The sequence below is a fragment of the Platichthys flesus genome, chromosome 1 (genome assembly GCF_949316205.1).
Source record: "Platichthys flesus chromosome 1, fPlaFle2.1, whole genome shotgun sequence".
Classification (NCBI taxonomy): Eukaryota; Metazoa; Chordata; class Actinopteri; order Pleuronectiformes; family Pleuronectidae; genus Platichthys; species Platichthys flesus.
In genome coordinates, this window is record NC_084945.1 from 6,779,419 (window position 1) to 6,802,832 (window position 23,414).

Here is a 23,414-nt window from a genome sequence, read left to right on the forward strand (position 1 = left end):
GCCAGTTGTGAGGACATTCTCAGGAGTTCATGTCTCTACAGAACCTTCCAGCCCGGCTCTTAAAAGCCCTCTGAAGCTCCCTCTTGTCTCACTTTTACTGACTCTCATTCTGAGTTAATGGACTCTGGGTGATATCACACTGATCTAATTAGGCCGGAGGGGTTTGTAGTCATGGCAGCTTAGCGATGCTTTGTTATGGAACACAGCAGTGGATCGCCGTGGCTACCACCAGCCCTTTTTCTTTCTGGACCATAAAGCAGGTCCTATGATCTCACATCAAGTCAGTGGCAGGGAACCCTCAGTTTGGACGATAGGCCGGTTGGAGAAACATGGGGTTGGACATAAAACACCAAAACGAACCTCAGTAGCTGCTTCCCCCAATGTACTGTCACTGACCTGAACACTTCTCCAGGCGTATTGTAAAGATTATAAAACCTCATTCCTTCCAGTACATCTGCTCTTTCAAGCTGCAAAGAAAAACATGTGTCCTTGTCCAGTTCGCTGATGTTTCAAGTTTCTGTTTTTCAGTCACTCTGACTGATAATGATTCTTACTTTAAAGCACCAAGTGCTCAGAGAAAGTAGATGCTCCCCTCTATGGGTTTGAGACCTATAAGCCACATGTTGATAGTTTCACCTGGCAGAGATCTGAAGCCGGGAACAGAACAAAATACTTTTAAAAAACTTAACTAACTGTGAAAATCCAGGATCCAGCAACCAACCGTTGACACTTAGAGATTACATCTTTACCCTGCTTTCATCTCAGTGACCAAAAAGCTCAAACTGCGTGATCGAGTTCAGATTTGCACGGACTCCAAACACAATTGTCAAACATTTGTTCGTGTTGTCTGACAAAATAGAACGAACTCAACGCTCACTTGCTACTTTTCCAGGCAAAGCAAGTAGATGTTGGGTTTAGATTATATTTGCCAGACTATTATTCCCAAAGACCAAAGTGAGCTGTAAAATGAGAACTCCTGTGGTCTGAGGTTAGCTGGGAGATTTTATCATTACAGGGATAGTTCACCCTGAAAAATGCCAATGGAGGCTGAAGTGTTTGAGTCCAGAGAAGTGGTTTCTTTTCGGCGAACGATCCCTTTCAGCTCCTCCAGACGGTGGGATTAAAAAGCGATCTGCCCTTTTCTATCAAGACTGATGTCGACACTCGTCTGAACTTTTCCTCCTCTCTGCCTAGACAACAACGAATGTGCCTCTGACTCCGGCTTGTGCGGCTCCAATGGCGCCTGCCAGAACACGCCGGGGAGCTTCAACTGCGACTGCCAGCGAGGATTCTCATTAGATCCCAACGGACAGAGCTGTGAAGGTCTGAAAAAACGAGTGACATCAACGTCAGAATCAGCTGATACAGAGTAAAAGGCTGTAGCAGTCGTCTGCTGTGTGTTTGTCCCTGACAGATACGGACGAGTGTGACGGAAACCACAGGTGTCAGCATGGCTGCCAGAATCTGGTGGGGGGATACAGGTGCAGCTGTCCTCAAGGCTACCTGCAGCACTACCAGTGGAACCAGTGTGTGGGTGAGTTAAACCACTGCACCGCTTTTTAGCCGCAAACATTCTTTCCTCTCAGAGCATCCTGGTGAAAGTGTTTCTGATTCAGCCTGGAGTCCGACCCGGAATTTTTTTTAAAACAAACTTCTCCGTCCTTCACCTCCTTGCACTTTTTAAATATGAATGTGTCCAAAAGGTTTTTCTTCTTCTCCGGGATTTCAACCCTTCCCTGAGAAAAGGAAATGTTATGTTTGAATTAATGCTCATTATCAGCCGATTCGATTTCTTATTCTAAATCAAGAACCGGAAAATGAAAAAGTGGGCGTGTTTGTAACAACCTTTTAAAGTTCTCATTCCTCTTTCTGCTGTTTTCAAATTTAGAATTTTAATTGAATCCGTCAAACATGAAAAGTCCACTGTCAATTACTAAACAATGCAAAAAATTATAACTTAAACTAAAACCTGCCTGCTTCTCGTGGTTGTAAATAGATTCTACTGGCGCCAATTCTATTTCCCCCCATTGTAGTAAATACAGTCAGAAGGGAAACAACAGGGAAGTGAAGAAACAGTCGAGAAGAGAGAGAGAAAGGACGATAGATATGAAAACAGCTGTTTCCACTCGCCTCCTCCTGCTGCTGAGTGATTATTGTGAAGAAATTAAATCAAAAACAAGTTGTGATTTATTTGTGATGACAGTTTAGTTTCATACAAAAGTGTTTGTATTCTTTTAACACAAATAACATGTGTTGATGTGTGTGTGAGTGAAAACACCCTTATCAAAGCAGTTTTTAATTTTCTAATTATGTCTGATTGAAACAGAGGTGTTGAAATATGATGTTGACAAGATGGAATGGGCTCATGAAATATGGAGTATGGTGCAACATCCAAATCTTTTAGTGCATTAATGTATTGGAATAGTTAAGTCACAGACAGAAATTGTGTGTGTGTGTGTGTGTGTGTGTGTGTGTGTGTGTGTGTGTGTGTGTGTGTGTGTGTGTGTGTGTGTGTTTCTCTTTACGCTCCAAAATAACAAGCTTCTGTTGATCACGCCTCTATTTGTTGCTTGACTTCACAACAATCACCTCCGAGTTCATCAGTATTGTTCGTGTCCTTTTAACCGGAGCGACCTTTTTTCCTTGTTTACTTCCTGTCACATTTCCGCGAGCCAGACGAGAACGAGTGCATGAACAGCCAGATCTGCGGGGGGGCGTCGTGCCACAACACCCTGGGGAGCTTCCGCTGCCTCTGCCCCACGGGCTTCAACTACGAGCAGGCCGGCGGCTGCTCGGACATCAACGAGTGCTCCACCAGCCAGAACCCCTGCAAGTTCGGCTGCTCCAACACGGACGGCGGCTACCTCTGCGGCTGTCCCAACGGGTACTTCCGTGCGGGACAAGGGTGAGTTGTGTCAGAGCCCGACTCCCTGTGTGGAAGGTGTCTGTAGGAGCTTCTAGTGGACTGATGGGTTCCGTGTCCCGGTTCAGGCACTGCATCACGGGTCTTGGTTTTACCGACGGCGGCCCCAGCGGCGGAGAAGGAGCTGAGGCGGATGATAACTCCCTGTCTCACGAGGCCTGCTATGAATGTAAGATCAACGGTTACCCCAAGAAGGGACGCAAACGTCGCAGCACCAACTCAACACAAGAGGAGACTGTTGAGGACAACCAGGTGATCAGCTTGGCTCTAGCTGCCATTTTTGACTGGACCACACTGGCCTTACACAGTAGAGCTTGTATCTTCTCAATCTGACTGTTTCCCCCCCCCTGCAGGTGACCGAGGAGGTGGTCAGTCTGGCCAGCTTGGACATCGAGGACACCCTGCAGCTCCACCTCAACATCAGCGACCTGAGCAACCGCGACCACATCCTCGAGTTCACCCCGGCTCTGTCCGCGCTCAGCGAACACGTGCGCTACAGCATCGACTACGGCAACGACGAAGGCTACTTCAAGATCAACCAGAGAGAGGGCGTCAGCTACCTGCACATGAGCAAGAAGAAGTCCCTCCCCCCAGGGGCGTACGACCTGCACATCAGCAGCGTGTCCCTCTACAAGACGAAGGATCTGGCCGAGCTGGAGGACCAGCACGATAAAGACTACCTCACAGGACAGCTGGGAGACGTACTGAAGATGAGGGTGCAGCTCATCCTCCATTAGCCGTCACGAGACCGAGGCGGGCAGATGTTGCCGGCGGCTGCTCATCCAGTGTCAGGCTCACGCTCCCCATGCCTGACTCTGGGTCAGTGGTTTAGGGGCAACTTCTACTTGCTCGGACAGGGAGAAGAAGAGCTCGCCACCAAAGAGACAAGAGGGGGGGGGGGGGGGGTGGGGGAGGGGGGGGGACCCGCGTCATTTGATTGCCAAAGATGATTCTACATATCATGCGTATACAATATCTGAGGAGAACACCAGCGGAATGAGGCGGTTTGACGCTTTCCATTCGAAATGAGGAACGCACCGCCCTGACACACGCGCACAGCCATGTGTGAGGCACCAGTGAGAGTGTGAATGGTTTTTAAATTGTGGGGTTAAATGTTCTGTAATGATATGTGGAATCAGGTGCTGTTTGAAGGGCTTGTGGACTGCAGGAAGCTTTAAACGCTGAGTTGTTATTTTTGTTTAGAACTCCTCTTAGGTGGAAGGAAAGGGCGAGTCCCAATAGTCTGCAATAAAGTAATTTCCTCCCCTGGTGGTCAACGACTGAACCGACCTGGACACACGTTTCTCCTTCCCCATATATATCCTTAATGGAGGGGGGATAAAAGAAAAAGATTGAGACTGGTCAGGAGAGGAAAGGAACCCACGATGGACTGTTGAGACGTAGCCATGTCTGAGCTTGAATGACTCCTACTGCATATTTAAACTTCGCTTTTCCATCTTTCCTACTGACTAGAATAATTCATATTTACTGGTGCTAGCAACACGACCACGTAGACTTCTGAATGCACTGTGCTACTATACAAAACTCAGTAGTAAACAAGAAACGATTCCGTCGGCCATTCTGAAGGTTTTTCCCGTCTTTGCGACTCGTCAACAGCTCGCTGCATAGCCCGTCTGCTCTCCTCTATACTACATGTAAATTGTGTTTATACTGTAATAATCAATGCCACTTTTAATCTATGAAGCCTTTGTAAACTAGAGGAAGCCCCTGGAATAGAGGGGTTTGTAATGGTGCTTATAATGACCAACTACTTCCTTTGTAAACTGTGTATACATACACACGCCTGCACACATACACACAAACAAAAAAACACACATTGATGATGCCAAACCTGGGCGTTCATGATTATGCACTGAGGTCTGCGCGGCCACACATTCTCTCACAAGTACAATCAGTGCAGCATTGCCATGGACCAGCCTGACACCAGTCTGTGTTCCCTGTTCACATCAGTGAGGGTTTAGTTGTAAATTCACAATAAAAACATATTTTTGGTGTATATGTATTTACTGCTGTGTTTTCACCTTCATCCAGATTTGAATTTGGGTTGTTTTAGAAAAAGGTCAACGGGCCTCAAATAGTTTCTTCAGTCCTGTGCAACGTGATCTCTGAACACAGTGAGACTTGCGCTACTCTGGTGCTGTCTTGTCCTGCACTGCCCCCGTGTGGACACTTGGTTTCTCACAAAGCTCAACCATTGGACTCAACGCTCACATTTAACAAAATCAAACTCGCCAATGTAGAAAAACAGAACTTTATTTACACCCTCTCTAAATATTTTAAACATATGTATAAGTGCATCACAAGGCGTCAGTTGCGTCCAGTCGATCCGAAGCCTCCGGCCCCGCGCTCCGTCTCATCGAGCGTCTGAAACACAACGTGCATGTGACAGTCACTCTGAGGAAACCTCGTAAAGACAAACAGCCATTTAACACGTCATGGAACAGGCGACTTCTGGCAGTTGTCAAGGGTTCATATGAATTTTGGGGAAGTACATTTGACTAGAGGCCCCAGTGGGAGTGGGAGAATTTTTTTTTCGGGGGGTGGGGGTATCGGTTGTATTTTTGGACCTTATAGCTTTAAATGTATTTTTATATCGAGCTTCTTACCTCTTGCTCGATCAGATCTGGGTAACAGATCCTCTCACACACCAGCTGAGCCACTCGGTCGCCCTTTTTCACTGGAGGGAGAGAGAAGGACATAGAAAATGAGACATCTGTATAAGGAGTAATGAGGATGGCAAATTTTCTTTTTTAACAATCCCACCCACTTGTTAGATTTAAACTTCCCACGTGTAAAGCTGTGACTTATACTAAGTCACTGTCGGTTACGTGAATACGAGTTATTAATTCAACCGGGGCCGCGACTCACCCTCAAACGCGTCCTTGCTGAAGTTGAACAGCACGACTCCTACGTTTCCTCTGTAGTCTTCATCCACGACTCCAGCTGAGGAGAACAGACACAGACGTTAGACACCACATGAGTGACAGGGGTTCAAATAAATAAATGATAAGGATAAAGTGAAAAAAAAAAAAAAAACTCACCACCAACATCGATGAAGTGTTTCGCTGCCAGGCCAGATCTCGGTGCTGAGGAAGGGAAAATAGCGAGAGACATTTAAGGCCTGGTTTTCTGCAATTGAGGGGAATTAAAACAGACGTGTAGAACCACAGCTGCAGGGTTTCATCTGTGAGTCCAACACTCACCCACTCTGCCGTAGCAGCCGTGTGGCACTGCGATCTGGATGTCCGTCTTCACGATGGCCTTGTCCATGGCTCCGACTGTGTAATCGTATGCACTGTGGACATTACCAGAGTTTAGGTTATATTCATATGACAGATGAGTGTGTGTGTGAGTGTGAGTGTGTGTGTGTGTACAGAGCAGCATGGAGTAGATTCAAGCTCTGGAGGAACCCATTGTTAAGTTACATTCACAGATGATCTCAGGAAAACACTTTATATTCAAAAGATTTGGAAATAGAAATTGTAAAAGGCTGTTGTGTCTTTATGCCTTCACCAGGGTGTGTTCACTTTATATCAAGGATTAGTGCCTTTAAGAGACACAAGTTTAAAACATGCACATGTAGCTCACATTAAAAAAGAATAATACAGAGACTTCTGCTCGAGCTGTGACCCACCTGTAGAGATCGTATCCTGCAGCCTTGGTCGAGCCTCTGGTCGGGGTCGTGGCGTGTTCGGACAGTTTAGCGAACCTGAGGACGGATCTGTCCCCTGCAGGCTTCGTGTCCACCCTGGTCTTCTTGGAGGGAGACACTGCACAAGCGTCTGTCTCTTCTAGAGCGGGCATGTTGTCCACAGGTCAGATCTCACACACAGAGGAACTTGAACACACTTTAACAAGGAGCTGGAGCTGAAAACCTCCGGAAGCTCCCGCAAAACTTTGTTTTGGCGGTTTGAATGAAGGGATCTCCCGCGCGGGACGTGACTCCTCCTCCTCAACACTACGTCAGCTGCGGGTACTTAAAGAGACCGCGCGTCGGTATTAGCTAACATGAGTTTATATAAACCACAACAGCGGCTGTTTAATCAAGATATTAAATGTTAATATTTTCATTTTTTAATAAGCAATTAAAATCTGCAAGAAAAGTTGTTGTAGTCTGTAGCTATGGCAACGTTGCGTTACTGCCAAGGTCTCGCGATGGTTGCTGGGAGCTCACGAGCTGAGAAATGTTAAAATATAATCAACACATTTTCAAAATATATAAACCCGCACGTTACTTACGCATTTCTCCAGAATAGCAAATAAAAACAGATGCAGAGAAAGAGACACACACAGAAGCCCCAAGCGGTCAGTGAACGTTACACCATGCTAGGCTAGCGATGCTAACGGGAAGTAGCTGAATCCATGTTGTTGTGTTGCTCGCCTTTGTTGGGACGCAGCGTCTGGAGGTGAAACGTTCGTCCCGAGAACCGAGGAGCGGCGTCAGGGAGCGAGGAGCGAAGCAGCCGCAGAACCCGGAGCGTCGTCATCCTGAGGCCAGGGTCGGCTCCATGATAGCAAGCTAACATCAGCTACATGCTAACAGCTGGGACAACACGTCCTGACAGCTGGGGTCCGTCCGCAGCGCTGCGGCGCCTCCTGCTGGTGGCCCCAAGCAGCTCCTCTTACGACACATGTAACACGTGACTTTATTTTGATTTCTGGATAAGATAATTTCCTCCTCCTCACTCGTTGAGTGTTTAAAACTCACATCCTGACAAATATCACATTTAGAAAATAGTCTAATAATTATTATCAGGATGTGCTTTGTGAAGAAATGCATGTTTCTATTTCTGAAAAGTGAATCTCCTCCAACTTTTCATCTGTTCTTCTATCAAATATTAAAACCTCCAACTTTAGAGAGATTCATTCGTGGACGTTTGATGAGTTTTTGGCCTCAGTTTTTTTCTCACATGGAGAATTGTTCAAAGATAAAAGGAGGGATTGATGAATTGAAGTCCAGCATCAAGGGCTTTATAGATAGATTCTTAATTTCCACTGTGCATCAAGCATCATCTTTGGCAGCAGTCTACTTAGCAGCATATGTATATACTTAATAAAATATAATACAGAATAAATCACCTGTGTAATTATTATAACAATTTATTGAATGTCAATATGAGGTTGAACCCTTTAACTACAGTATAATATGATATTTCTATGTACTTGTGCAGTTCTTGTACTTTATCTGAGTTGTATTTGTTATATACCTCTTGTTATTTTAGGTAAAAGCACTTCAAGGTACTTGGAAATAAAATAAAATTGGCTCCACTTTACCCTTTACAAAAACACAAAATACTTTTCTAATTACTTAATGTAAGTTTTTTGGACCAAACGTACACAGAGTTCATTTGAGTTTCATGTCTTTCTCCTCTAATGGTCGTCATCCTTTAAGTGGATATAATTCGCTGTCTCCTGTTGGTAATAAAATAGAATTGCAATTTGGGATGAATTCAAATTCAAGGCTCATATCCAAGATCTGAACATGTGACCACTAACTCTTTTATAAATCCCTGATGAAGTGCATAGACTTTATGCTTGTATTTTGCACACAATCAATGGTTATATCAAATAAAAATTATTTAAAATATAGTACAGCAAAAGGTTCCTCTTCTACTGGCACATTTTTATAGTCAATCAAACTGATGCAGTGTAACCTAATCACCAAATAAACAAAAGAGACGAGAATAAGAACAGCTCCAAATCTTTATTAATTCTTTCATTCAGAGAATCACAATCATGTATTTAAATAGTTAAAATATACAGAATAATTTGATTTACAATCTTTTGTTTCCCTGAATTTCCCTTAAACAAAAAGTGTGACAGTTACATCGAAACATTTAAACCGTATAATGTGAAACAGGTAAACAGCTTTATGTATTTTACACTCTGTGAATATCAAGAATGTTTGAAAGAAATCATCAGACCAAGTGAAAGTAATAAATCCAATTATGTAGTTAATCATTTATTTAGAAATAACGACTACTGAATTCAGATATCTACTATATACATTTATTTTACAGTCACAACAGCAGGGAACATGTCTGGAAGGAACCTTTGCTCGTGTTGGACTGATCCGACCACGGAGATTTGGCTTTGTTCCAGCTGTGTGTGTGTGTGTTCGTGTTTGTGTGTGTGTCCATTGTTGCAAGATACTTCAAAAATATAAAAAAATACATCAAACTTTGCCGGTGCTCCTAGATTTACATACAAATTTAGGCAATTTTTTTAATATCATTGAGACATAGAAAGTTTACTTTTGTCTAGAAGCTTTCGTGAAACACCTCATATTCCAGAACAAGCTATAAAAACAGGCTCAGAGTAAAATAAGGCTTAGCCTGTGACTGACAATGACTTCTAATGACATTACTGTTCGAGAACACCAGCTGCCAAACACCTAATGGTTCTATTTCTCCTCTGCTGGCTCTCTTGTCTGAATAACAATTGTTCTTGTACTCACTATGAACATGGTTCATCATTACGGTGCTGACATTTCTTTATGTTAGTGTCATTAACCCTGCGAGGTGCTCAGGAGTAGAAAGTGAGGACGCTCTTGTGGTTGCCTCTGATGAGCAGCGTGGGCGGAAGGTCCTTGGTTAAGACGTCCAGCCAGGCCATGTAGAGGAAGTCAGAGACGGACTCCTTACGAGCAATGGGCATGCTCCTGTGGGGGGGAGGGCACAGACATGAGATGGGTTCAACACTGCTTTACTGTTTGGTCAGTTTCCTGTTTTTTTTCAGCCAACAGTTGCTTTTACTTACACAATGATCAGATTGGCTGATTTGGAGTTTTCCTGGAGCACCTCGTTCAGTCGTACCTGGAGGTTGGTCTGTAAAGCAGCAGCGGGGGTCATTTTATTTTAAAACCACCACCTTTAAACCGAATGAATGCATCGTTCCACCTCATGATGTTACCTTCTCCTCGAAGCTGCTCAGCTCCTCGTCAGTGATTTTCCAGGGATGCTCTTTCTGCATGGCTTCGGCTGTGATTTTGTCTTTGGAGCCCTCACGCAGACGGAACGGCTCGATCATGTCGTCCAACTTCTTCAGGCTGGAGGACAGAAGAAATATATGGAATGGATATTATGAGGTGATTACATCTTACGGTGGCTGGTGCACCATCTGGTGAGCTGTCAGGATTACAGCGGTTACCTGTCGGCGCTGGGACTGACGTGGATGTCGTCGATGACTTTGATGTCCGTGCAGTTGATCCTGAACTTCGCCAACAGAGACTTCATCCTGCAAGAGGCACCGACCCACACTGATTAACTTTCAGGCTAATGTCGGCCATAACTTTTCAGTTAACGTTAAACAACATCTCCTATGAGCTGATGGATTCTCATATCTGGGTATAATTAATTTACCCAAACTATCCGTGCTTTATCTAAATTTCTGGAGAAATAAAACATGCAGACTTGGAGAACATGCAGACTCGGCCAGGATGTGCTTGATCGGCGGGGGTGATAACCACTACACCACCGTGCCGCCCCCTTTACCCCAACGAACCTCCACTTATTCAGCTGTAATTGATACTGAAACTTTTTCCCTTTTTCAACTCACTCCTGTTTATCCAGATGGCTGCGGTCAGGCTGCCCTGCGATGAAGATCCTCAACTTCGAGTCCTTCCACTTCTTCCTGGTGGTGAGGATGTAGGGGAGCAGCAGGGTGAGACCTGAGGGAGGGAACATCCTTTATTACAAATCAATCAATGCAACTGGATTTATTGTTTTAACTATTTACCTTCGTTTTTTTATATGTTAGTATATATGTTGGTCATGATGAGATCTAAGTATCTTCATGGATTCATCAAGCCTGGAGCAATGGATCAGATTTTGGTTGAGACCTAATCTGGCATATTTCTGCTCTTATCATATTAGTTTTGTCAGGTTAGACAAGGCCCTTGATTTCAGAAGTGATGATTAAAATCTCTACCAAGGAAGTTACGGTTTCTGCCGTTTGTTGTTTGTCAGCAGGTTTATGCAAAAAATACATTTCATTTTTATTTAAGATTCAGATTCTCACTTTTTATAACAGTGAGAGATAGGGCTTTTTTGTCACCAATTTCCCAGGGAGTAATTAGAATGAAATCAGACATATTTAAAGGGCTGATTTCTTTATCTTCTTTTTAATTGAATTATTCAGGTTTCATTTGTTCTAGTCTGATTTCTTTCATCTTTGGGAGGACATGAATCGGCGTCTCTGTGCACACGTCCATCACAGTCCACAGTTGAGGTGCATGAGAGAAAGCTGCCCGTGAGGAGCCAGCACCTACCTCCATCGTCGAAGAGCCACCACACATCGATCGTGCCTTTAGGCTGCTTCTTCTTGAACCGACCGCTGGCCTCCACCAGCTTCTCATTCATCCTGGCAATCTGCGGGGGCGGGGGTCCACACACCGACACTGAGGGAGACAGAGAGAGGAGAAAATGAAAGAGGGATAAGGGAGCAGGACTGGGATTTGTTGAAGTGAGGGTGGAGATTTCACTGGTATGAGAAAAACCAGTCGGGATCAGGTGCCTCTCTCAGCTCTGATGTTCCAGTGGGCCGGATGCAGAGTGTTTACTAAAGACCATCACTCTCTGGCCAAAGATGCAGCTCGGTGGCGTGTGTGTGTGTGTGAGTGTGTTTGTGTTTGTGTGTGTGATGCATTGACAGAGACCGATGGAGTAAGAGGTTGAACCCCCCCCCCCCTCCTCTGCTGTCTGGGTTAAAGGGCTGCTCCTCTGAGATGCTCCTCGAGTGGAACGAGCGGGAGCACGTTATTGGATTACACCCTCAGAGAGATCTTTAGCGGGAGTGCTCGATTCGATTATTTCTCAGGGGGCGGGTGGAGAAGTTTACAAAAGAGAGACGTGTGTCACTGCTCTCATTAGTTGAATGTGTGTTACTTTATTCTCTGACTCAGTGGAAACGTAAGAGTGGAACTTCTTCATCCACGTGTTTAAACACCAAAGTCATGTGGTTTAAATACCCTCGCCCCTAACCCTCAAACATTTGAACAGACAGAACTGAGGAGTGCATGGATGTGATACCTCTGGTTGTGAGCACTTGTGTAGACGATTTCCTGGACTTCCTAAACAGGCCTTTTGACTTCCCTCCGTTTGGCATCGTCTCGTCCTCCAGGGCCTGTTGCTCCTTCGCTGCCTGCAGCATCTCCGCTGAAAGACAGAATTATTATACCTTGATGTTATAATCAATACGAAGGATTCCGATGAATTCAAAGACACCATTTTGTGTGTGTGTGTGTGTGTGTCTGTGTGTGTATTCAACCTTTAATACTTTGTAATCTACAGGACAAAGCGTCCCGGCTTATCAGTGTCATTTTATCGTTGTGATGTAAAACATAATGGGGGGGGGGGGTTGTTGTGGGAATAAAAGTTTACACTGCAATCAGCGGTTCAGCTGGTTGTTCATTTCTACTTGTGTGTTGTTCTTTTGGTAGTCTAAAGACAGTCGGGATTGATTTGAAAGAATTTACAAATGGCATTTCCTAATACTGATGATAATAATGTAATATCATATTTATTTATATAAAGCACTTTTCAGAATCCATTTTAGAAAGAGCTTCAAATGGCAGTTGGAATTCAGAATTAAAATTCTATGGAAATTCCTCACACAGCCTTGTTTGTGTTTTCCTGCATCTGTTTGCTGCTTTATTTGTTCATGTAACTGTTTTCAGGGCTTTTATTTGCCTTGTCATTGTGTCTCATTTCTCTTGCATGAAAGGAACTAATGTGATTGTTGTGATGCTGATGCAGGAGTTTCTGTCGATTAAAAAAAACAACCAAAAGAGTCACACTGACCTTCTGCTTGCACGATGTGTGACATATCAAGTCCCTGGTCCATCCTCAGCATCACTGTCCCGTAGTCAAAGTCAAACGCGTCACTGTGAAGAAGGAGAACACAAACTCAACATGCACGTCTCAACTAGCAGCCCTGATAGTTGTCTGTGAGTCCCTCGCTGTGACTTACTGCAGGATTCCCACATGAGTCTGCACTGACTCTGCTCCTGCCATCCTCCAGTTCCCCTTGAAGCCGATCATCATTATGTTGGGCTTCATGCGGCCGAGACCCGAGGCCTGTAGGAAAAGAAAACTCTCTTATAGCACAAAGATAAAAATAAGCTGTTTACTGAGTGAACACATGCACCGTGTTGTAAACCCTGTGTCATCATAAACTGGAGAAGAACAAAAAAAGACATCTCCCCTAAAAAAGTTTCAAAAATGTCCTCGACGAGCTGCAATACGCTTTTACTGTCTCGAGTTATGACCAGATCCCTCAGCAGGTCTCATTTCTCTGCAGGGACTCATCCGACGCGGTGTTAATCAATTATAGCTTTCAATCTGTCGTCCTGTTTGAAGTAAGCAATCCTGACAATGAACCCGGGGCCTTATCTCCAGAGTGTGATAGCCAGAGCCATAAGACTGTTTTCCTGCTCCTCGTTAACTCTCTTCTCGTCCCCGGCCACATCCTCATGACCGGTTCAGGCCGGTGTCATAACACAGCAATAGATACTCTGCGTTGTTTGGAAGAGACGGGTCAATAAAACCCGCTACTGTAATGTGTAAAAAAGAAATATCTCTGTGATCAAAACCAGCAGGTTACACATTAATCCGATGGATTGGTATCTGGGTTAGTTGGTTTGTTTGCCTGTTTTTTTTTCGACGTTTCTTTGGAAATGTTTCGTAAGTTACGATCCCACTGACCTGCAGGAGGCTCTCGGTTCCATCCCTGAATTTTTCACAGGCCACAGCCGCATAGAAGGCCTTGCGTTTCATCTTCCTGAGCCAGAGCTGGTTCCTCTCCATGCCGGCGTTCAGCTCCTCGAGAGCCTCCGATCTTGGACCCTGGGGGAAATCACAACGTACAGCGTGAGGTCGAGAGACAAAATCATCCCACACACACCTTCCTCATATTCAGAAGATCACGACTGACCCTAAACTTTAGAGTCAGGCTTCCAGACAGTTGGCATTTCCCTCATCTCTGCTACAATTTAAAGTTGCTTGATGCTCAACCTTTAAGTGAAGATGATATGTGGCGCCCTGGTAATATCCTATCATTTGCAAAGGATAAGATTGCGGTAATAACCTCACCTCAAACACTTCACAGGTGATGCAGAGTCCGTAGTTCTTGGAGAAGGAGTGAGCCAGGTCGAGGAGAGCCGGCCTGGTCCGCGGGGAACCGGTCAGAGCCAAGATCTGAGGCCTGCGCAAGAAACAAGAAGTTCTCATAACGTCCCTTTAGGAGATGTTAATGTTTTGGTTTTTCCATGAAGTCAGACTTTTACCTGAAGTTCTTGACGTGATCCTCGACACCGGACAGGGACAGGGCGTTGCTGACCGAACTCACGAACGTCACCGCCTGCGTGGACGAACCCCAGTTCACATCTGGGGCGGAGAAAAAAATAAGAGTCCATGCAGGTTAACTCCGCCAAGCAGGCATCACACAACGTGCCTCCGAACCTCCCCGAGGGGCTCACCTGGCTTCTTGACGGTGACGTAAATGTAGAGGAGGATCTCGATGGCGTACGTGATGAGGGCAGCCCACCAGTTGATGACAAACATGACGGCACAGCAGAGCACTGCGCCCATCAGGGACAGCCACATGTTGTAGAACTTGTATCCAGGTCTCCAGCCTGCAGGGGGGGGGGGGGCGACAGAGCAGAGAGCAGGTTCATTACATGCGGACTGGAGGAGGAGTGATTGGAAGCCGACTGCCCAGAAACAATAAAAAATTAATCATCTAATGCAACTCAGGTTGTCCAGATTAGTGTCTGAAGTCAGACGCTTCTTGTGATAGTGCCTCGTTTCAATATATTCAGAGTCACTCAGACGTCATTTCTGAAAAGACGTGAAGGATGGAGACAAACACAGTTTCCTGGCAGAGCTTTTCATTCCCCTCGGCGGCTTTGTCTGAAGGGACCCACCTGGAGACTTGGCCCAGGACGCATGGAAGCAGGAGAAGTTGATGAGAGCGTAAGATGCCAGGAAGAAGTTGGAAATGATTGGAGCGATGGCGTTGAGGTCACCTGTGTAGGAACAAAAAGAGGTGGACGTCAAACTTTTAGCTTTTGAAGCTTGAAATATAAGTTATGCTCTGAAGCAAGATGTCAGGGAACTGACCAATGAGAATGAAGGCCACAGAAATAATGAAGGTGAGGACGTAGCCACGGATTGGCTCGTTGTTCTTGCCGTGTCCCTTGGCAAAGAAATGCAGAATGGTGTAGATGTTGTCTTGACACAGAGCCTGAGGAGACACAGAGGTGAAGCCAGAAAAGGTTTTTTGTTTGCAGGAGTAAAGACTAACACTGCAGCTGCATCTCAGGAGATTGCTGTTTTTACGAGGATCTGTCGAGTCACTGACCTGGAAGACTTTGGGGGCGCTGACCAGGGAAGCCAGGGCAGAGGAGAGGGTTGCCGAGAAGGTTCCGGCAGTGATGAGGGGCCCGAACCCAGACACCATGGTCATCACCTGCACCGGAGACACGGGGGATGAAGGGATTAGAGGTGAAAACAAACCACATCTCGGCTGCAGATCCCGTTCTGGAGGCTGCGTACCTGGAAGTTGTTCAGCAGGCCGAACTTGCAGGTTTCCACTGCGCAGGAGGAGAAGTTGTAGCCGAGCTGGCAAGCAGCCTGCGCCGTGCCGTTGCAAAAATCATCGGACATAATGAGGTCGGCTACGTTTCCTGTGGCGTTACGGACAACAGTGGCAGCTGGCCAATCACAGAGGAGAAGAAATGCATTGATTACACTTCAATGTCTGACCGCCAAACAAATACCAACACAAATACTGCCAATCTAACTGTGTGCCCTGACTGTAAGGTTAACCCTTGAGCAAGGCAGTGTTTGTATATGAACTATACATAATGTAAAACTATTGGAGTTCGATTTCGTGCATTAAAGGACTTACAGACACAAAGGGCCACGGCCAAGTAGGTGACACCAGTGATCAGGATGGCCAGCAAGGTTCCCTTAGGAATGGCTGCTTGGGGATCCTGTGAAACACCACAGATCGATGTTAGAAGACTTTAATATAATATGATGTTTCTGTACGAAAAGATTCAAACCAAATTTTCAGTGTAAAAATAAATAATAATAAATAAAAAAACAGTTTCAGGTCACATGTATTCTTCGTCCAGGGCTATTTTGGGCATTTTATTGTACACTTTTTAAATTGTCCCTATCAATACACATGACCACCACTAGTTTTCAGATATAATAGCAAAACTTTAATAATATCAAGCAATATACATTTATTTGAAATATAAAGAAGTTGTGTAAATATAAGTTTTTTGTCTTTACTTTTATATAATACTTCCAAACACTAGATGTTCTCTATTATACAAATAGGAAAATCATGTCTTTGCATTCCCAGAGTGGAGGTGTTCCCATTAGTGCAACTATTATTTATAAAACATTATATATATATATATATATATATATATATATATATATATATATATATATAAAAAGGTCAGCCTGAGACCAAATTACAGGGTTAATTTCTCTCAGATCATATTCAGCCCCAAGAGCAGAATCATCAGATTCACACTTTTTTTCCTGGTTCTCAATACGACAAATGATGATGAAGATACTGAAATCAATTTAATACATTACTCGTGTTTAAAATAGATTATTTTACTTCATATTTAAATGATCATATCATCGGCCTTATCAACACCAAAGAAAACCTAGCACAGAGCCACAGAACCTCTGTGTGTGATGGTTTACCTTCAAGTCGCCGGAGATGTTGGCTCCGGCCAGGATCCCCGTGGCAGCGGGGAAGAAGATGGCAAACACGGTGAAGAACGACTCGCTGCCGGTGAACTCCGGAGTAAAGTTTTCCATGAAGATTTTTGCTGTAAAAAAAATAAACAGAAGAGAAAAAAAAGGGGAAATAAAGGAGGAACAATGAGTTGAGCAGTGCTCGGTGGATGAGGCACAATCTTAACTTGTTGAAATAATTTGGAGATGGTGTCTTACAGTCATAATTGAAGAAGCCTTTGGATTTCTTGTCTTCGGTGGCAGGGATGAAAGTTCCCACAAATACGTTGACTATGGCCACCAGCAGGACCACGAGGAGGACGATCTGAGCCTGTGTGTGTGTGGGGGGGGGGGAGGCGTCATTTCATTGATTAAAGTAACAATTGTGAAATTTTACCACAACGAGCGCAGAGATAGGCATCGATCAATGTGATGTTCATCTCTTACCTTGGCCTCCCATTCCATTCCAGCGAGTGAAATGCCCAACAGCAGCACCACCGTGATACAGCCCACGATCCTGATGTCGTTGAGCTGATCCACCATGACGGCATTGTTCTCCTGAATGGGACAGAGGGCAGAGATAAGTAGGATCCAAACCGCTCGGAGTGAGACATCATCACCTGCTCATCACTACGTCACGCACCATCATCAAGTCGACCACGGTCTCCGCAAACCCGACCACGTACATGGCCACGGCCACGGCATTGGCGAAGGCGAAGATGAGGCCGATGGATCCGCCGAACTCAGGCCCCAGACTTCGAGATATCAGGTAGTAGGCGCCGCCTGAAATGACAAAATGGTCGCACACAAACAGTCGTGGGTGATTAATCGCCCCATCACTGATTCATTGATTTAATGTCTGGACAAGTTAGGAGGCTGTAAAACGGAGAATGGGTTTCAAGAGGTGACATTCAGATGCCGGCCTGAGTTCTGAGCCTTGTGTCTTTATCGCTACACACACGCACACACACACACACACACACACACACACACACACACACACACACACACACACACACACACACACCCCCATCCTCCTGGTCATTCTCTCTGTGAAAGATTTCATGTCAGGATGAGTGTGTGTTATCTCCGGCTGTAAAAACTACAAATAATCTTGTAACCTCTGGTGACCCTGGTTCTATGAGTGATGAGCGAGAGCCCTGCAGATGGGAGTCTGCAGTTGAATTCAGTTATTTAGTTTTTTCTGCTCTCCTGAATATGAAGCCGTCTCATGCGTGTCAGCGGTGCGTCGACTCACCTCCTCGGACCACGCCATTAGTGCAAATGGCTGACATAGAGAGGCCAGTGATGACAGTGACCACGCAGCTGAGAAGGATGACCACGATCCCCAGGCCTGAAATGCACACGGAATGAAACAGCTTAAAATGGTTATTTTACAACTGCAGATCACTCAGCCGTTATGTTTGGGTGGACGGGCATAAAACGTTACAGCTGTGAAACGAAATCCCCCCCCCCCCCCCCCCCCACACTTATCCCACCCCACGGTCACCTTTAAACACAGTGACAGTCAAACTCCCCGGAGCCACCTGCTCCACCTGCTCCACCTGCTCCGCCTGTGGCTCTCTGGGCTTCTCTAAACCGTTCAGTTCCGCCTCTCTGCACAACAGCGGCTCGCCAATCCATGAGCTTCTCTCTCTTTCTTAAGGTTAAGGTTTGCCTCTCAGAATGGATCTCCAGCCGGAGTAGATTAGTTTGGAGGCCCAGAAAGACCAGTTAAAGTCGAATCTGGCCCAGTTCAATCCCCTCCTGCTAATGAGCGAAGGACCAGTCAATTCTTTAAGTGCCCTATCGACCCAATAATTACTGGAGCAAGCAAACACATGTAGAAGCTTCCAGGTGATGCTGGGGTCCTGTCAACTGGGTGAATCATTTGTTTACATTATTTTATGCAAGTGTACTTAATGTTTTTGATTTATCACCTAACTTTATAACGTGGTTAGCTACTCCTACTGCGACCCTCAAAGGAAAGCAGTATGAATAATGGATGGATGGAACTATATCATGCGGCAGGAAACAGCTTGCACACAAAGTTATGAGAACAACTGATATGGAATACATTTCTCTCATGACTCTTTTCTGAATGGGAATTAGTTCCAATCGTGGTTATTCTAAATTTTTCCCTTATAGCTACAGCTCTGTCATTATGTGTTTTTCTTATGTAAAGTCAACACATTTAAGTAAACATGAAAGTGTGTAGTGGTCATGTGGACACAAAAACTTTGAGTTTATACTTTCAAACGTTTTTGTTTTATTCAGAGATTCAAATATATGTATAAGTATAAATATAAGTGCACTATGTATGTACTGTAACTTATTTTTTAAGAACTTTAGCTTTATCGACCTCATCAATTTAAGTAAAATCAACATCTAATGTTGTTGACTTAACAGTTATGTCAAGCTCACAAGGTCAAGTGAGCTGGTTTTTGTGTCAGTGTCACAGTTCTGAACATTAATGTGTGAAATTTGGGATCCAGATGGATAGGAAGTTTAAATGGGGCCTTAAGGTGTGAGCTCTGAGAAGGGATAAGGAAAACCTCCCCTAAAAAGTCTTGGACATGTAAATAAATGTAGAACCTGTGTGTCATGTCTGACCAATGACGTGTCTCCTTGTCTCACTCACCCCAGCCTGCCTGACCAAAAACCCAGGACAGACGGATGAACAACATGACGCCCCAGATGTTCAGCATGCATCTAATCTGTGGAAGAGAAGAACAATGGAATTCTGCGTGAGTCGTGTTTTATTATCACGTATTCTCATTATCACAGCTACAGATAGATGTTATCATTGAGCCAGCAGCACGTATGGATCGACCAGGAGCTCTTGGGCAAACACAAACGACTCCTTGAAAGCCACACCAGGCTTTTGCCGCCTTATTGAGACACAATGAGGCTCGTCTCTCCCGGGTCAGCGTTTTGTAGAGTGACCCTGCTTCCATAAATCAGAAGGAGCCCGACGTGACCCGACGTGACCCCGACATAACTCACCAGGACACCCCTGATCCAGCCAAACTTTACTCCTCCTTTTTGTTCTTTGGGGGGGACGGCATTCTCCAGGTCATCCGAGGGCGTCCCGTCACTCCCCTCGCCATCGTCCTCCACGGTGTCCGGCACAGAGATGGTTCCATTCTGTTGGGAGAACGTGCAGGGACATGTGAGGGGAAGCAGACATGACAATTTGTCCTCAGAGATGAAGCTGAGATTTATTCATCGTGATTGGGCTTTGAGTTATATTGGTGTTGATGCATTTTTCATTTGCATGGAATTGGGGGTCGTTATGATTAAGTTGCATTCTCGTGTGTTTGTCTTTCTCCTTCTCTGTAACACACGGGAGAGGATTTGTGAAAGGGGGAGGAAACTTTGGGGATTTGATTCGGATGAAGATTGATGAAGAGACGTTATGTCGCGGCTGCGTCTCTGTCCTTCAAAACTCAGGAAAAAAGATAAAACCTCCATTTAACTTTCCACGGAGGTGAAATATTAAATGACTCTCCTGACACTTACACCCTCGCGTGTGATTTAATGAGACGTTCACTGACAGGAAAAGATCTTGGCAACAAACCGTCGGCCTTTCGGCAGCGGTGGAGTTTGTGATTCCAGAAAATGATGTGAGTTTGAAACATGCCAGGTGTAATTCATTAATTTAAAGTGGTGATAGTCAAATATTTCTGTCGTTTGAATCAAGCAAAGTAATAAAAGAAAATGTGTTAAATATATTCTTAGGTGAGAATTTCTTTTTAGGGATTCTTGCACTTGTCCATGGTGAAACATTTTGAAGTTTTAAGTGTACATGTTAACGTTTTATACTTAATCCTGCAATCTGGCATGAACTGGAATGGCCCATGCTTCCTGTCTTGTCCTGCCTAACAGATCTGTCTTTGAAAAAACAAAGGTTTGAAATGCTAATCTAGTGCATCTAATAAAACCTAAATGACCTATAACCCCAAGTCTTTTGCAACACAGGGCAGTATAACGCCAGCCTAATAAAAAGCACTAAAGACTCTTAAATCTGTCAAGTTTTCTTTGAGTGATCTTGAACAGTTCTTCTCGGGCAAAGACGTTACGACTGAACTGTGGACACAATGAAGGTTATGATGCTGGAATGATTAAACAGCTGTAAAATGTCTTGTTTCTTTCTGGGTTTTTTTGCCTGGAGCCTGAGGGTGTAGACTGAAACTCATGAGCAGAGCAGAAGTTAGAGAGTCTCAGAGTTGAGTTCACTCTGGCAGAGGAACCGGTGTAAGATGCGTTCTGCAGAGGTGAAGGAAAAAACATTTGAAATAGAAAATGGCAGACGATTTGTAAGAGGGGGGTGAGGATAATCTGTATCCTTCATGTTCACCAGCCTCACGCACAGACACACACGTGCACTCACCTTCTGAAACACATCGTGGAGCTCCTGCAGGGACGGCCGCACGGCACGTTGGCCACTCACACTGCCCGCGTTGCGATAGAAGTCAATGTTCGGCACTCGGTCCAACGTGTCGTGACCGAAGGCGCTGACCACCGAGGGCCGCACCGCCCGCTGGTCCCCGTTGGAGAAGTTGCTCTCCTGATAGACGGGAGGCTCGTCCAGGTTGGCATCATACCCTTGGTTCACTTGCTCCCCTCCGTTAGACCTGAACCTCTCCATCAGAGATCAGAGATTCTCCGATTCAGGGATAAAACACCAGTCTTTAGTTTTTTCGTTCAACCAGCAGCGTTTTTAAAGAGCAGCACGCTGCATCTAGGTTATCCTTCTTTATCCGTGTATAAACTAGGCTCGACCTTTTCTCTTCTGAGCTCCCGGTGAGTAAACTCAGTGCGTCCCAGAATGGCCTACCTTTATACTTTGCATCCCAGGGATCATACACTGGCTGTCAGCTATTGGCTAACTCTCTGGATCAACCCTCAGAAAAGTGAGCGAGGGGTGTCAGATATGTCCTTGCTCCATCCCAGGGGACACAAAGGCATTGCTTAACGATTAACCAAGTCATAAACGCCGAACGAGAGATAAAGGCGCTTACTGCCATAGTTCTGGGGAATTGATTACTAATATTATTGTCTGAAGTGCTGGGCACTAGCACATGTTGTTCTGCCGTGGCCTGGTTTATGGGGCTGTGGGGAGGATTTCCTCAGACCCATCGGCCCTTTGGGTGAATCACCAGAAAACATCCTTGACACCAAGACATCATATAACCGAGCAGGAAAAGTTCCACGTCATAAAGATCTTTTACGATGCATGGCACAAAAAGACGCTAAGCTTATAATTTATAATCACAGATATGAGCAATAGGATATAATTAAAAGAACCAATGTGATAACAAGATGGATATGAATTGTCCAGATATTGGGCCTGTAACTGTGATATAACCGTTTCAGTAAATGTTTTCCCTCGTGAGTCTCTTCTCTACAAGGTGTGAAGTGGGGGGGGGGGGAAGCTGGCTACAGAAGAAACTGTCGTATTCATGAGGAAAATCTGAGTTAATATGAGACCATGAATTACAGGATAACACCGGAGGCACTTCTCTAAAGCCACATGACTTTTAAATTGCCTCTAAAAGACCTCTTAGCAGGTAAACTTCCTTATTACTGATACACCAAGTTGATTTATGCGCACAGCGAAAGTCACTAATGACTTGAAGTCTGACCTTGGCGCCGTTGCAGGCTGAGGAAAACACTCCAGCAGGTGTTTTTATGTAAAGCTGGACTTGTACAACACCCACCAGCGAACGGGGGTTCAAACCTTTTGTTTTCCATAAAAATGACACTGACTGAGTCACGGCAAAGAGAGAAAACTTCCCACGGGGAACATAAGGACTCTTGCACTGCAGCGCTCCTCTTCCTCTGTCATTTTAATTGGTATCAGTGAAACTAAGCCTCAGCTCGGTGTCACAATTAGAAGGTCTTCTCTTGTGGTGCAGTTTCCTTATTGCATTAGAGACCCTGACTGCCCTGTGCTTGACATTGAGGTGATACTTTCTTGTTATCGGGGCTTCTCGACTTTTGTCTGCTCCGCCCGGGTAAAACCAGAGAATGCTGTGCTCCTCAGAGATCTGTGTGTGTGTGTGTGTGTGTGTGTGTGTGTGTGTGTCCCAATCATGGATCCAGAGGAAAAGCACTCTAGTTAATGTCCAAAGGGCTCAAGGGAGGTGGAAGAAAAAGGCGTTTATCAAACTTTGCCCTGCTCACTGCAATATGAGACCAAAAAGGTAATTAAGTACAAAAAAACTGATCCCAGCAGACAAGGTCCCTGATACTATATCTTTAAGAGGTACAATAAATAAAACAGTGGGTTGTCCTACCGCTTATCTCAGCTATTGGTCAAGTCCAGTTCGTGCCGGCCTGATAGTTGTATTAATTTTCAATTAGAAATGAAATGTCACCGATTAAAGTGTGGCCTGCACTGTCACAGGCCCTGTTGTGGAAATTCTGCATCATCATAATAATAAAATGTGCGTGAGCCCTTTTGTCAGTTAATTTCAATTGACGAAATATGTATTTTGTGAAGAAAGATCCACTTGGATATAAGCAACAGAAAGAAAGGAAACGAGAAGCGAGCAAATTAGCATACGGTGAAAGTTTTGAGTCTATTAGGAGTTAATGATTAAATTGTAATTGATTCATAATCATTAATTACTGTTATAAAAAATGAATGTATGTCACGGTAACTCCCAACTCTTAGCACAGGCCTGCAGAGAGAGATCCTC

The 23,414-nt window shown here is 44.8% G+C and overlaps 3 protein-coding genes across 4 annotated transcripts in view; 1 reads left to right on the forward strand and 2 right to left on the reverse strand.

Annotated features, from left to right (window-relative positions):
* Nucleotides 1–3,814, forward strand: part of fbn1 (fibrillin 1) — a 58,859-nt gene extending 55,045 nt beyond the window's left edge. Inside the window, exons 62-66 of the mRNA XM_062407559.1 lie at nucleotides 1,195–1,323; nucleotides 1,415–1,534; nucleotides 2,677–2,905; nucleotides 2,992–3,175; nucleotides 3,277–3,814. Of these exons, the coding sequence (XP_062263543.1) occupies nucleotides 1,195–1,323; nucleotides 1,415–1,534; nucleotides 2,677–2,905; nucleotides 2,992–3,175; nucleotides 3,277–3,660 (1,046 nt within the window). The 3' untranslated portion in view covers nucleotides 3,661–3,814. The remainder of the gene's footprint in view (nucleotides 1–1,194; nucleotides 1,324–1,414; nucleotides 1,535–2,676; nucleotides 2,906–2,991; nucleotides 3,176–3,276) is intronic.
* A 1,365-nt stretch (nucleotides 3,815–5,179) lies between these two features.
* dut (deoxyuridine triphosphatase) lies at nucleotides 5,180–7,541 on the reverse strand. Of its 2 annotated transcripts, none has more exons than XM_062407684.1 (7): nucleotides 7,326–7,541; nucleotides 6,579–6,735; nucleotides 6,148–6,239; nucleotides 5,986–6,030; nucleotides 5,813–5,887; nucleotides 5,551–5,621; nucleotides 5,180–5,308 (listed from the first exon to the last, which is right to left on the reverse strand). In XM_062407684.1, exons 1-7 carry the CDS (start codon nucleotides 7,468–7,470, stop codon nucleotides 5,252–5,254), a joined length of 642 nt encoding a protein of 213 aa, XP_062263668.1. In that variant the 5' UTR covers nucleotides 7,471–7,541; the 3' UTR covers nucleotides 5,180–5,251. The 2 variants fall into 2 exon arrangements, with proteins under 2 accessions (XP_062263668.1, XP_062263754.1); XM_062407770.1 differs by lacking the exon at nucleotides 7,326–7,541 and adding an exon at nucleotides 7,184–7,316.
* Nucleotides 7,542–8,629: 1,088 nt separating this feature from the next.
* slc12a1 (solute carrier family 12 member 1) lies at nucleotides 8,630–21,517 on the reverse strand. The gene is made up of 26 exons (XM_062407883.1): nucleotides 21,101–21,517; nucleotides 19,714–19,854; nucleotides 19,349–19,424; nucleotides 17,966–18,061; nucleotides 17,351–17,490; nucleotides 17,155–17,265; nucleotides 16,927–17,038; nucleotides 16,675–16,802; nucleotides 15,854–15,938; nucleotides 15,499–15,656; nucleotides 15,305–15,412; nucleotides 15,064–15,187; nucleotides 14,868–14,969; nucleotides 14,421–14,576; nucleotides 14,229–14,328; nucleotides 14,035–14,146; nucleotides 13,648–13,788; nucleotides 12,914–13,020; nucleotides 12,745–12,827; nucleotides 11,974–12,099; nucleotides 11,214–11,342; nucleotides 10,502–10,613; nucleotides 10,094–10,180; nucleotides 9,857–9,992; nucleotides 9,704–9,771; nucleotides 8,630–9,605 (listed from the first exon to the last, which is right to left on the reverse strand). The coding sequence occupies exons 1-26, from the start codon at nucleotides 21,356–21,358 to the stop codon at nucleotides 9,470–9,472; spliced, it is 3,132 nt and encodes a 1,043-aa protein (XP_062263867.1). The 5' UTR covers nucleotides 21,359–21,517; the 3' UTR covers nucleotides 8,630–9,469.
* Between the last annotated feature and the right edge of the window lie 1,897 nt (nucleotides 21,518–23,414).

Excerpts from the sequence above, each read along its gene's own strand:
- slc12a1 (XM_062407883.1), bottom strand. The coding sequence starts at position 21,358 with ATGGAGAGGTTCAGGTCTAACGGAGGGGAGCAAGTGAACCAAGGGTAT. Across the intron at positions 15,939-16,674 it reads ACATCTCCGGCGACTTGAAG|GATCCCCAAGCAGCCATTCC; the intron begins GTAAACCATCAC and ends GGTGTTTCACAG. Across the intron at positions 13,021-13,647 it reads GAACCGAGAGCCTCCTGCAG|GCCTCGGGTCTCGGCCGCAT; the intron begins GTCAGTGGGATC and ends CTTTTCCTACAG.
- dut (XM_062407684.1), bottom strand. The coding sequence starts at position 7,470 with ATGTTAGCTTGCTATCATGGAGCCGACCCTGGCCTCAGGATGACGACG. Across the intron at positions 6,736-7,325 it reads GACGCTGCGTCCCAACAAAG|AAGAGACAGACGCTTGTGCA; the intron begins GCGAGCAACACA and ends TGCCCGCTCTAG. Across the intron at positions 5,309-5,550 it reads CAGATCTGATCGAGCAAGAG|ACGCTCGATGAGACGGAGCG; the intron begins GTAAGAAGCTCG and ends GTTGTGTTTCAG.